Source organism: Blennius ocellaris, assembly GCF_963422515.1.
Source record: "Blennius ocellaris genome assembly, chromosome: 12".
In the NCBI taxonomy this organism is placed as follows: domain Eukaryota; kingdom Metazoa; phylum Chordata; class Actinopteri; order Blenniiformes; family Blenniidae; genus Blennius; species Blennius ocellaris.
In genome coordinates this window covers 11,834,460-11,846,764 of record NC_137661.1, presented here as the reverse complement: position 1 = coordinate 11,846,764, position 12,305 = coordinate 11,834,460, and the positions used below count along the sequence as shown (strand labels likewise).

General features: G+C 39.8%; 1 protein-coding gene across 1 annotated transcript in view; it reads left to right on the top strand.

Moving 5' to 3' along the window:
* The window catches only part of LOC308137927 (homer protein homolog 3-like), a 48,302-nt gene that overhangs the window by 18,536 nt on the left and 17,461 nt on the right, over positions 1-12,305 (top strand). The window contains exons 3-4 of the mRNA XM_080506830.1: positions 1,247-1,378; positions 2,638-2,745. Coding sequence (XP_080362956.1) covers positions 1,247-1,378; positions 2,638-2,745 — 240 coding nt within the window. The remainder of the gene's footprint in view (positions 1-1,246; positions 1,379-2,637; positions 2,746-12,305) is intronic.

Below are 12,305 nucleotides of genomic sequence, written 5' to 3'. Positions count from 1 at the left end.
ATTTTAGGTTACCTTTATGATATATAGACTAATGACAGGCAATAAATAGATACTCGCTTTTTGTGTATTGAGGTTAAAAAAAGAGTCTGTATCAAATGAGTGTCAGGTTTTACCCGAGGGGTAATTTCTCTTTTCTATTTCATTTGATGATTTACCTCAGGTTTGCTCTACATATTCAATAGATTTGTCAGTGTTGAACCAGTTATATATACTTCAAACTAAGATTTGCTACACGTCCAGATTTCTTTATCCTTACTTCAAAAACAAAAGGTGGTGAAAAGAGCACTGACGTGCTATGATTTCTGTTCCCTTCGCTGAAAATTCAAAACACTGTCCTCAACCAGCGGGCTACTTTTATACATTAGGGAAGGGACTCTTCACTACGGGGTATTATATTCCCCTGGCTTGCTTCTTTTTTGGCCCACTTTCGGATTGTTGGATTATATGAATGAATAAATAGATCTGTCTTCTATTTGGCGGCCATGAGTGGAAATCCATTAGTCAACTGTGCATGCTGTCTGTAGAATAATTATGACATACCTAATATTCAAGCAACTGGAACCCCTAACGCTTGCAATATATTGTTGAATGGAACTAAAAAAAAAAAAAATGCACTTTGTTATTATAAGCCAGCAGTGCCAATTTGCTGCACCGAGACTCGAGGCTTTTGGAGAGGGGACTAAAGAAATCCTTTGGCAACAAATCCGTTTTTATCAGGTTATTCACTGGAGAATATTACTGAACAGATCATTGCACACCACAACAAGCTTCTCCACTTAGTTTTTCTGCTGTGTCCAGGGTGTTCAGTTATTTTGCCTTTTTTTGCTCACGTTCTTCTCCAGTGGTTCCCCATTATGGTGGATTTCTGACCTGAAAAACAAGCTCTAAATTCTCCTTTATTTCAACACTGTGTGTTAAAGGACGGCAACAGGACCCCCCCTGCCCACCACCAAGTGACACTCAAGATCACATTTGATAATGAAATGATAAAACCCAGTTAAAGTGCAACAGTATTAAAAATGAAACCTTCTAGAGTTGCCACAGATCAACAACAGTCAGCACAAGTAGTCCTGTTTAATAATAATGTCTGGTGAGAAGGAATCCCAAAGGAAGTGGGCCAAAGAGCGGACGGATTTGCACCCTGTTGTGTTTCAATAACATATTTGCACATCCTTTCTTTTCAGGTTTGTCTACAGAGATAATTTTCATCCAAATCGTTTATTGCTGTTATTCACCGTGTTCTTAGGCCATCATCAACAGCACCATCACCCCAAACATGACTTTCACCAAAACCTCCCAGAAGTTTGGCCAGTGGGCAGACAGCCGGGCCAACACCGTCTACGGCCTGGGCTTTTCCACGGAGCAGCAGCTGCAGCAGGTAACATGGCGGACGCGCACTGCGGCAAAACCCAAAGAAAAGGCCTCAAAGAGCTTGTAGTTCATTACAGAATGAATGGACCTGATGGAGAAAATTCATATACAGGATCAAAGTGCTTTTCTCACTTTGCAGGTTAGCAGGTTTAGTACCTACAGCTGATGCCTTTAGAACATATTCATTCATTCAGATTTCACTCACGGAGCTTCCCAAAGTAGCATTTCGACTTTACTGCTATGCATTCATTACACCGTAGCGACCTGTAGCAGAAGATCTTTATACAACACAAGCCTCAGCAGCACAGTCAGCTTAGATTATTGAATGTATGATACACATGCTTGGTTGGTTTGGTTTGATTAAAAATAAGTCTTGTGCAACTGTGGGGGAAATGTGTTGAGGTATGAAAGCTGTCATAAGTGTGTATATATGCATGAGCAAACCAAACGTCCATGTTCCCCGTGACATTGGCCTATTTGTCATTTAAAATCCAAAGGTTAGTTTCCCCATGAAACCACTTGTCCTCTACGGTTCACAGATTCAGACCAGGACCATGAGTACAGGTTTTGGTACAATAAACCACAATTACAGCCTCTTTAAGGTGAATTGTCATCAATGTGTGTGACAGAAATTAATTTCTCTTTTAAATCCTATGTTTGTTTGATAGTTTTTAGCTGGTAAAAGTACTACTGCAACTACATTTAGTTCAGTAACAAGCTGTTTCGATTAAACTAAGTCCTCATCCATAATATTTTTTATTAATATAGTATGTGCACTATGCTGCTCATTTCCATTTTTGGACAATTTTAAAATGAATCATGTGAATTCAAAATGAACGTCACTTCAATGTGAGTTTTTCAGGTTGTTCTTTCTACATAGTGATATAGTGGATGGCAATCTAGCCTCGTAGTGAAAATACGCCTGGTTCAAGTCTATGCTGGGCTCAAAAGGCTGTCTGTGTGAAGTTTGCTTGTTCGCCCTGTGCGTAGGTTTTCTGGTGATACGGTTTCCTCCCACAATCCAAAAATATCAATTTGTGGCAGACGGATGGATGAATCTGACAACCTATCACCTGAGCAATAAATTGATAAGCTACTCCTAAAGCCAGTCTGGATTCGAGAAGCAGCATTACAGGGAGGATCGCTAGATGTTAGAAAAGACAGAAGATGCATCACATTACATGTTTCTTGTTGCGTTAAGTTAGGTAGGTTTTCCTGACCGGCACTGAGCACGACTCCTCGCTCTTCTCCTCCTTTCTCCTGCAGTTTGCAGAGCAGTTTAAAGAGGTGAAGGAGGCCGCCCGTCTGGCCAGAGAGAAATCCCAGGAGAGATTTGAACTGGCCAACCCTGCACTCAACATTGCAGCTCCACAGGTGAGACACTGCTGGACTGTTTTTGATGCCTTGAGAAAAGAGGTTTTTCTGTGTACTCACAAAATACATAAGATAACAGTTTTTTTTATGTGTTTCTTTTTTATCATTTTGACCAGGACTGATTTTAATACAACCATTTTACCCCCCAAAAAGCAGAATAAAGTATTAATCTGGACTATTTCTTTAATAGTTTTACGAAGGGACATTTTCTCCTTAATGCATTGAGGCTAGTAAATGTTTGATATGATGCTACAAAAACTATAATGATACATACATATCAATATTTTATCAAATTTTTGACAAATGAATAGGAAATAACTTATTTGTGTGTATTTTTATTAACCGTAACATCAAGTAGTTGAACCATCATTTAAATTGTAAAATATTTGGTATGTAAGGTTTCTGTCCTGGATTGTTTAGGAAGGTCGTACTATAAAGTCATTAGAAAAGTTTGCTTTTGAGTGAGAAGTTATAGACGCTTCTGATCTGCAAATAAAGGTGACCCTGTTCTGCTGTAAAGTGCCAGTGCAACAGATTTGAAGAGAGACAACAGTGTCTGAGAGCAGCTTTATTATAGCTAACAAATTAGCATAGTGAAGGGAGGGGAATCATTAATTTTCCATTTTTTTGGGGGGGGGGGGGGGAATAACTCTTTGGAGGAGACGGACAATATTAGCTATAATGTATTAATGACCAAGGAAATTCCTTCTGCTGGCAGCAATTTAAGAATGATAGTTTTTTTGTACAGTTTTAGCAAGAGTAAATTCATTTTGAGTGTGGTTATGGCATCTGGTGAGGAAGTTGTAGATTTAATTTTGCCTTGATAAACTCTTTGCACACTTTGGGAAACAGTGGTTACTGTAACACCGAGGGTGAATATGATAAGACATCAGTAATATGGCTACAAACTAGCGGCCTTTGTTTCTATTTTAAACATGTACAGTCAAATAATCATCAGGGATCAGATGGATCCCCATCTCGTCACTCCATTATTCTCCCATTGGTCCACTCCATTAAAAGATTTCATGCATGACAAATGGAGATTGGAGGCAGAAAAGAATGACTCGGCTGAAGGTGTTTAGAGGGGTGGTAATAGCTCGGACTAAGAGAAAGAAGAAAGGGATCAGGAGAATAAGATTGGAGAATAAGGAAAGGAGGAGAAGCTGAATCATTTATAATTGATGAAAATCTGGCTGCTGCTGAAAGCACAATGGACAACTTGTATTCTGCAAACTTTGCTGGTTTCTTAGCAAACTTTCCAAGAATCAAGTATAGAGGTGAGAGTTTGGACATAGTTAAAAAGTATATTTCCCCTCAATTTCTGCTAAAAGGCACTGTGACACTCCGAGTGTGATACAACTTATGGGTGTTTTTTTATGTTGTTAATAACACTATGAACTCCAGGGAGCATTTTTCAGATGTGATTGACATCATTATCATTAACCAGTAGACTTGAATATGCTTCACACACCTCACCCAGAGGGAGCCAAGTCTTAAAGTTGTTGCAGCTGCACAGAAGACAACTGCACTGGATCATTTCTAATGGCTGCAGAATTAGTAAACACCCCCGAGTGCCGAATGAATCACCACACGTTTTAAACTGTTTTACTGGAAGACAAAAGACAGGAAATTATTATTTTTTTAAATATGTTTCTCAGTAGAGATCAACATGAACGGTTAGCTCATGGCAAGTTTCAAACTGGTTTATTCTAGTTTTCATTTTATGTGATGTTGAGGGTGTTAGGGAGGTTAGCACTGTGTCTCTCTGTACAGCCGGCACCCGTCCTCGTGAGTTGGGATTGGCTTGTGCACGCCGAGTTTCAAAAAAAAAAAAAAAAAATCTGGATTAAAATTAAAAATAGGGTCTTCACCAAATCAATCCAGCCTATGGATTATTAGATTATTTAGCTATGGTACTTCAAAACAGAGCAGCACCGGTCTGGGAGACTGCAAAGTCACGCTGCTCACGGCGACCTCGGCTCTGAGAAACTCAGATAAGAGCTGCTGGTGTGTCCTATCTGCTTACTTTGGCGAAGCTGAGAGAAAACACTCCAGGACGGAACAGAAGTGAACATCAACCCTGAGAAGGTCATCTACATAAGATGTTAGAGACGAATCTGAACAATAAATAACTCGCACTGTAAAACATTTATTTAAATGCTTTGAGGGGAATTTTTTAATGACCGTGTCTCTTCAACTGTGCAGCAGAATGAAACTGCTGCTATCGGAGTCTCGGCTCAACGTGCGGCTGGATTGTGATTTCATCTCAGCATTAAGTTGTTCCACAGGCGCTTATGTGATTATTAAAATTAAAAAATTGATTCCCAGAATAGATTTTGTAATGTGTCCCATTCTCAGATATACATGAACAAATACACTGAATAAAAATAAATTGCTCATGTTCACCGATTTGTAGCTCCTGCGTGTTACTTTGTTGCACAGACAATACTCAAAAACAGCAAACTTGCTCAGGCTGCAGTGTCTTTCATTTTGGACAGTGAGTCATTTTCCAACTCTCTTTACATCCACATTGTGTTCAAGTAAACACAAACAGTCAGATTGAACCAAAAAATTAATCAGAGAATGTTTTCATGTCGGAGCTATTTGCTCAAATTGTCGAGCAAACTGTCTTTGTCACTTCTGTGATACTCTTCAGGAGTCCGTGGAAGCAAAACATTTCTCTCCATGCCTCTAAACAGACACAATAGAGTATAGAATGGAAAGAAAATACTATGAACAACTCCAAAGAAATCACAAGCAAACATTGATGCAGCAGATACTCCTCAGCGTGCGAACAGCCGAGCATTCATGCCATGGAGAGACGTCCAGATTGCTCAGAGAGCTCCGACCTCAATAGCTCAGGAGAAGGCGCTGCCACAAACCTCTGCAAAACGTCCCAAACACAGCAGACGCCACACTCCTCCATGGTCCCCTAATACTTGTGTCCATTTGAAGGATGAAACATACAATCAGCCAGTGAGAGCTGAGAGAGGTTTTTCTGCTTTTCCGCTCTCTTGGGGCGAAATCTTTGGTTCTTGAAGTCAAAACGGTTCTGTAGCTCCGCTCTCCTGATCTCTTCCCATCTCTCAATCATCTGTCCTATCAAACCTGCAGGGAATGCAGTTGAGGTGTCTGGAATTAGTTTTGCAGCTCCACAAGAGGATGGTACAACTACAGCTGCCACTTTGTAGTTTATAAGCACTGATACATTGGACCCAGACATATTTGTCAGGGTGTTTATGTTGTCATGATATTCAGACTCAAAGGATGAGAACACTCAATGTTCGGGCGAAATAATTTAACAACTTTGAACAGTGGCCGATCGGAAGAACGCGTGAATGTCTGTCAACCTAATACCAACTGTTGTGCCAAATGGCTGCTTGTGATGAGGCGGAATCAGATTTGTCTCACAAAGTCTCTTTCCAATATCAATTTCCCCCAAGCTGAAATACTGTGCATACAAGCATTTAACTACGGCAACATGATTAGAAGAGTGAGTTTTTACTGCAATGTTAACATGACAACTAATTTGACTGCAGATAGTTTCACTAAAACTGTTTAATTAAGAGCGTCAATTAGATTTGTTGGTTATAAATTTTCAATAGATGTGGAATAATGTTTCATATCCAAGGCCCTTTTTGTGAATTCCCGTAGCAGTGATGTGGGCTCGATAAACTGGAAACACACAGTAAATGTTATTTCTCTATTATGATCAAACAGGGGAAATAAACTAGGTCATGGTTATGTTTTTCCTCTCACTAATAATCAAATACCTGCAAACTACGCTGTGAATGGTTGAGAGAAGAGAGAAGGTGAACCCAGTGGTGTTGTGGTCACATTGCATTATGCAACCTTTGTGAATCATTTTTATTTGCCGTGATGGGAAATGAAACAATTCAGAAAGAACAACAAAAGCAGAAAGTACATCGAAAAAAACCCGAGATGTAATTCAAGAAACTTTGTGAAAACAGAAAGTAAATTGTGTTTGCACATGTTCTCTGTGTCAGTATCACAGTCCGAGAAAGTTCACCTGCGTGAATTGAAATTCTTGTTTGTGCATGTCCCTCTGCTGCCTGGCTACTGTTCCTGCAGATTTTACATCACACAGAGCACAAACCATCACTATAGGAACACCACAATGTCCCTGACATGTAAAATAATACATCCAGTTTTCTACATTGTTTTATTCCAATTAATGTTGGGCAGGATGGGGGCAATCCCAGCTGAATACCAGTGAAGGTAGAATACACTCCAGACAAGCAGCAGCCACACAGAGAGACAGGCAACCACACACACTCGCATTCGTGTTGACAGTCAATTTCTAGACACCATGCATGTTTTTGGATCGTGAGTGGAATCGGAGTACCTAAAGAAACAAGAGCAAAACATAGAATAAGACAGAAAAAGCCCCCCCAAGCACACAGTCACGCAAGGAGTATTTTGGGTGAGACAAGAACACAAAAACACGTCTCATCTGAGACATGCTGAGAATAAAATATATATAAACTGTTTGATAGAAGCTGAATAATGAAAATTATTTGAAAGTAAAGGGATCTAAAACCATTGGACACCCCAAGGGGGGTGCTCATCTAAATAGTAGATTATAGGGCTATAAACCGGCAGTTTTCTTGGGGGGGGGGGGGTTAACTTGTGTTGTGACTAAACTGTTTATAAACGATGTGCTTGATATCTAAGAGCCAACACAATTCAGGGGTCAGAGGTCAGTGACACAACAACAAGCAGAGATGTTACATGCAGTTGCCATGGCAACAAAAGAAACACTTCATTTGTAATGTCGGGGGGGAAAAAATGTTCCATTCTGGAATATGCTGCACTTATTCTTGGATATAAAACAAGTAATAAAAAAAAAAGCTTACCGGTAATCAATTTGTAAACCTCACTGACACACACGAACACACTCAGAGCTGCAAGGTCAGAAGCGAGTGAACAACCTGTACTGATTCCACAATAAGACAGCATCCATTGATTTTGTGCCGAGCAATGAAGGCAGAGGTGTTGTTGTCGTTATTATCACATCTCCTCAACCCTGGCTCGCTGCATGCTGTTAAACACACTCTGCCACTGCCTGAACCCTTGTAATGGAGAAATAATATCCAATCAATGCTCCAGTTTGGCGTCAAGCACATGAGCCAGATGCATGCTTGATATACAGCCAAGAATCAATGGCATCCTGAGCATGGTTGTCAGAGCTTCATTAGAACTGTCAAGCTTTTATAAACAGCTTCTGCTTTTTGAGAACTATTTAAACTTTTCTGCAAACACATGCTCATATTTTGCCCGAGAATGAATCACTTACACACTGTAAAGATAATTGTCCAAACACAGTGCTTCTGTCAACAAGGTATTGTGGAGAAAACGACTAAATATTCTGACAGACTTTCTGCTGATGTTGGTTTATGTACTCGCACAGAGAGCCTGCACTTTCTCCCCAGCCTTTCAGTAGGTTTTGCAACACCTCCACTTCACTGGTCAGTAGCAGTCTACAGTGTTGCGGAGTTGTATCTTGGCAGCCTCGGGCTGTACAGAGCACATATTCTGCCTCTGATATGTGGATGGCAGCAGGGGATCTGCATGCAGTAAAGCTGCAGCTTTCAGGCTTATTTGCAGTGCTCAACGATCAGATGAAGCAGGAGATTGTGGAGTCGGTGAGATAAGGCTGAAGAATGATAAACAGATCCCACTATAGAGGTATCAAGTGCTGAGAAAATAAACAGAGTCGTGCAACACGTTGAAAGCTGTGAAAATGTATTTAAGCGGATGCTTAAATCAAGGAGGCCACAACCACAGGGAAGCCTGAAGCAGTGTCTGTATGTGCTGCCCAGCGCAACATAATGTAACTTCGGTAAGTATTCTCAACTGTAAAGGAGACCTCTGATAGTGTCTTAATATGTCAAAATGAAAGCTCACTACATAAATTCATATACAGAAGCCCATCTATTCAAACACTGAAGACTTTTTGAAAAGTGAAACTAATAATATGAGTAATAACTCAAATCGTACGGCACATTTAGGTAGAACCTTGTAAAGTTCACTTAACTTTTCTGTCAAATCTCTACTGTGGGATATTCATTCAAGGTGAAACATGGTAATCCGAATTACTTTTTTGTAACTATGGGACTTTAAATCAAATTAGTTTGTCTGTTATAAGAGGAGAGGAATGAGCGGATGAACTGAAATACATTTTAACCTTTACCTTTTCTTGGTAGGACCACCAAATCAAAGCATGATGGCGCAATTAGTGATTGCCCATATTTTGGTTTAAAGGGATTATTATTATTATTGTTGTTGTTCTTGTTGCCCTGGTATTTTTCCACTATGAAAATAACTGTTCCAAAGATAATATTTTTATTCCCCGTTTCTATATTGTGTATATCATAATTCACTTTGGGGTTTACTGAGGTCAAAATCACTCGAATAGCTTCATAAATTGGTGCAAAGCTGCTCTTTGCATTTTGTGCCCCAGAAGACTTTTCATTACCAACGATGATGGAGAGATTGATTGAATCAGCCCCAAGAGTTCAATTATATTGGATATGTCCTTTCAGACAATCTCGGCAAACAATATGCGAAGACACGGTTTTGCGGTTGACGAGTCCGTCACAGAGCAGTGACACAGTCTCACACCTGTGGGTAAATTAGTGTCACCAATTAGTGTCTTGTGTGTATTTGTTTGACTGTTAGACTAAACTAGATTAGCTGAACAAAACCCAAGCACCTCCAGGGAAATCATTCCAACTCTATTAGTGTTGGGGTTGTGTATTCTGAGACGCGGGCCACTTTGGATGAAGACATTTTTAGTGAATAAAACTTGCGTTGGTTGAAAGAGTGTGTGTGTGTGTGTGTGTGTGTGTGTGTGTGTGTGTGTGTGTGTGTGTGTGTGTGTGTGTGTGTGTGTGTGTGTGCGTGTGTGCGTGCGTGCGTGCGTGCGTGCGTGCGTGCGTGTCCTGATGCCTGGCTTTAAAGAAAGCTCTTGAATTCATCTGAAAAGGGCAGTGTGGTTTTCATAGAATAATGGGCTGGCAGCCATAGAGCCACACAGTGAACTAAATCAGCAAACATTAAGAAATAACCCCCCTGTCAATAAATGAGCTGAAAGCACAGCAGGTTGCAGGAGCCGTTTCCTCCTCTGACAGAATAACAGCTGTCATTTGTTTGCACCTGCTGATTGGAGCATTTTCCCTTCTGTTCCTCCTCCCATGCATGGTATCTATGCAGAGGCAGACAGAGCGGCACTCTGTAATGCCAATCATCAATATTTTACACCACAGAGTTGACATTAAAACCAGCTAAAGGGTTAACAATGTGACTGTGTGTTGTTCAGTTGGTGGGACAGGTACTTCAAGGGAAGCCTCAGCATACACCTGAGAGGTATGGATGGACACATGAATAAATGAAGCCAGAATTTGGTTTCAATGAAACACTGAGTGTAGAAATGGGAAATGGACTGATGCTGTGATGAATAAGTAAACGGCATAGATGTACTTAAGACAAACAGCGGTGCAGTCATCAAGAGGAAAGCTCTCAGGAAAGCCGTTTAATATTTTAACTATCTGAAAATCCATCGATTGTAAAGAGAGGCTTGTAAATAGAACCTGAACAGTGTTTAAGTCTTGTTAATATACAACCTGCGCACAGACGTACACATTAATGTTCTTCTATACGAACGTTTTGTTTATTAATAACAATTGAGGATGAGGAAACAATTGTAATTGTCTCTTGTTTTTGTTGCTATGCTTTTCATTTTGTCTATAAGTATCAGTTAATATAAGTATCAGTTACTAATACATTGTTTTCTCTTTGTGCTCAGCCTTCATTTTTAATCAGAAAACATAAAACAGCCTTTTTCTCTAGTGAATGGAAAACACACAGGATGTTGAGTAAAAATGGTTCTCTTTAAGTTGTTTTCATAATTTAATGTCACTATCTTTCTCTTCTTTTCTTTTTTCTTCATTTCTCCGATGCATCATGCCACATGGTGATCCATCACAGCTCTCACAGGTGAGTGAAAACCTTCCACACGCCATGGATAGAAAAAACAAATATAAGTATCTTGCCTAGTCTGAGGGCCCTTGATTCGTGTTACACGGCATATTGTTCTTAATAATTTATCCAGAGTCTGATCAAAGTTGACTCCACAGCAAATTTAGCTTCAGAACTCAGCTGCTGTTTGCTGCGAAAGAGAAAAAGCTTTGTTCAGGACAGGCAACAACACCACCAAATGAAATCGAATCTGTATATTTTATTTAAGATGTATAGCAACTTCAGACCGCACAGCGAAACCTATCATCCTTTGTGTGATCTACGATGAGATGTTCTGCATTGATGTAGCACATCTCTGGAGGACAGAAAACACACAAGTCCATTTAAAAGAGAAATATTGTTTGAACTCAAGCTAATTAGCTTTGGTCGTTTGTAGCTTCTTGCTCCAGTGTGTCTGACTTGTTTCTACTCAGCCCGTTGGTGAACAACACGCATTAAAAAAAAAAAACTGCTGTATATTTGTAATCCCATTTATGACTTAAACATGATCCACTCTATGAATTATTCAGGGTTACACTCAGCCGATCCCTTGGCTTTGGGGCCAAACTGAAGTTGTCTTAGCTTTTGATTTTTATTTTTTTTTTATTTTTTATTTTTTTCCTGCTCTCTGGTTCCTTCCTTTGGACACAGACCTCAATCACGTGAGCCAGCAGAGTGTTTTATTTTCATATCCATTCACGAGAACAGGCTGAGAGCTGTTGAGCTCGGGATGATGAACCGTTGTCCTTGAGGGAATACGGTCAGGCTGGCTGAAATTATTAATAAAAGCTCTTTCAACAGTAAGTGCAGGGTTGTAATACTTCAGCGAGGGACTTGGTCATTCAAGTTCAGGCTCAGGTTTCCGTGTAGAAAGGAGAAGAAGAAGAAAAGAGGCAATGGTCGGCGCTGAAATACTGCTCGGCTAATTCATGGGCACGCTTTTGAAAATGAAACGGAGTGATCTTTTAGCCCAGAGCTTCAGACTGAGGAAAATGGTTCACAAAGCTGTGTGACGAGAAACTTGAGCCCATCTCCTGGCAGAAGAGAAGAAAAATATATCAACAGACTGGATAGACCTGGCGGGAGTCGAGCCATCTGTGTGTACTAATATTGTGTTCAAAGTATTTCTTTCACCTGAGAAGAAAATAGATATTTAAATTAAATAGAGCCTTCCTTGCAGAATTTTCTTTTTTTAAATAGGCAAGTACTCACAGCTTACTATAATTAGTGACAGTCATGGTATGAAGGCCCCACCTGTTCTGCTTCCAAACACAATAATCATATTTAAAACAGGATAGCAGTTTATATCCACATTTCAGTGCGCAGAGCTTTTTTTTTTTTTTTTGGAAAGATAATTCTGCTGATCAAGGGAGGAAAAACACAAGACGTAAAAACTATTGATATAAAAAATACACACATGAAATCTTAATGACATCTTCAAAGGCATTAATACTATTAATAAAATATTTTGAGTAGCTTTAATAAAAACAATTCTAATCACATTTTGTGAGAGATATGAA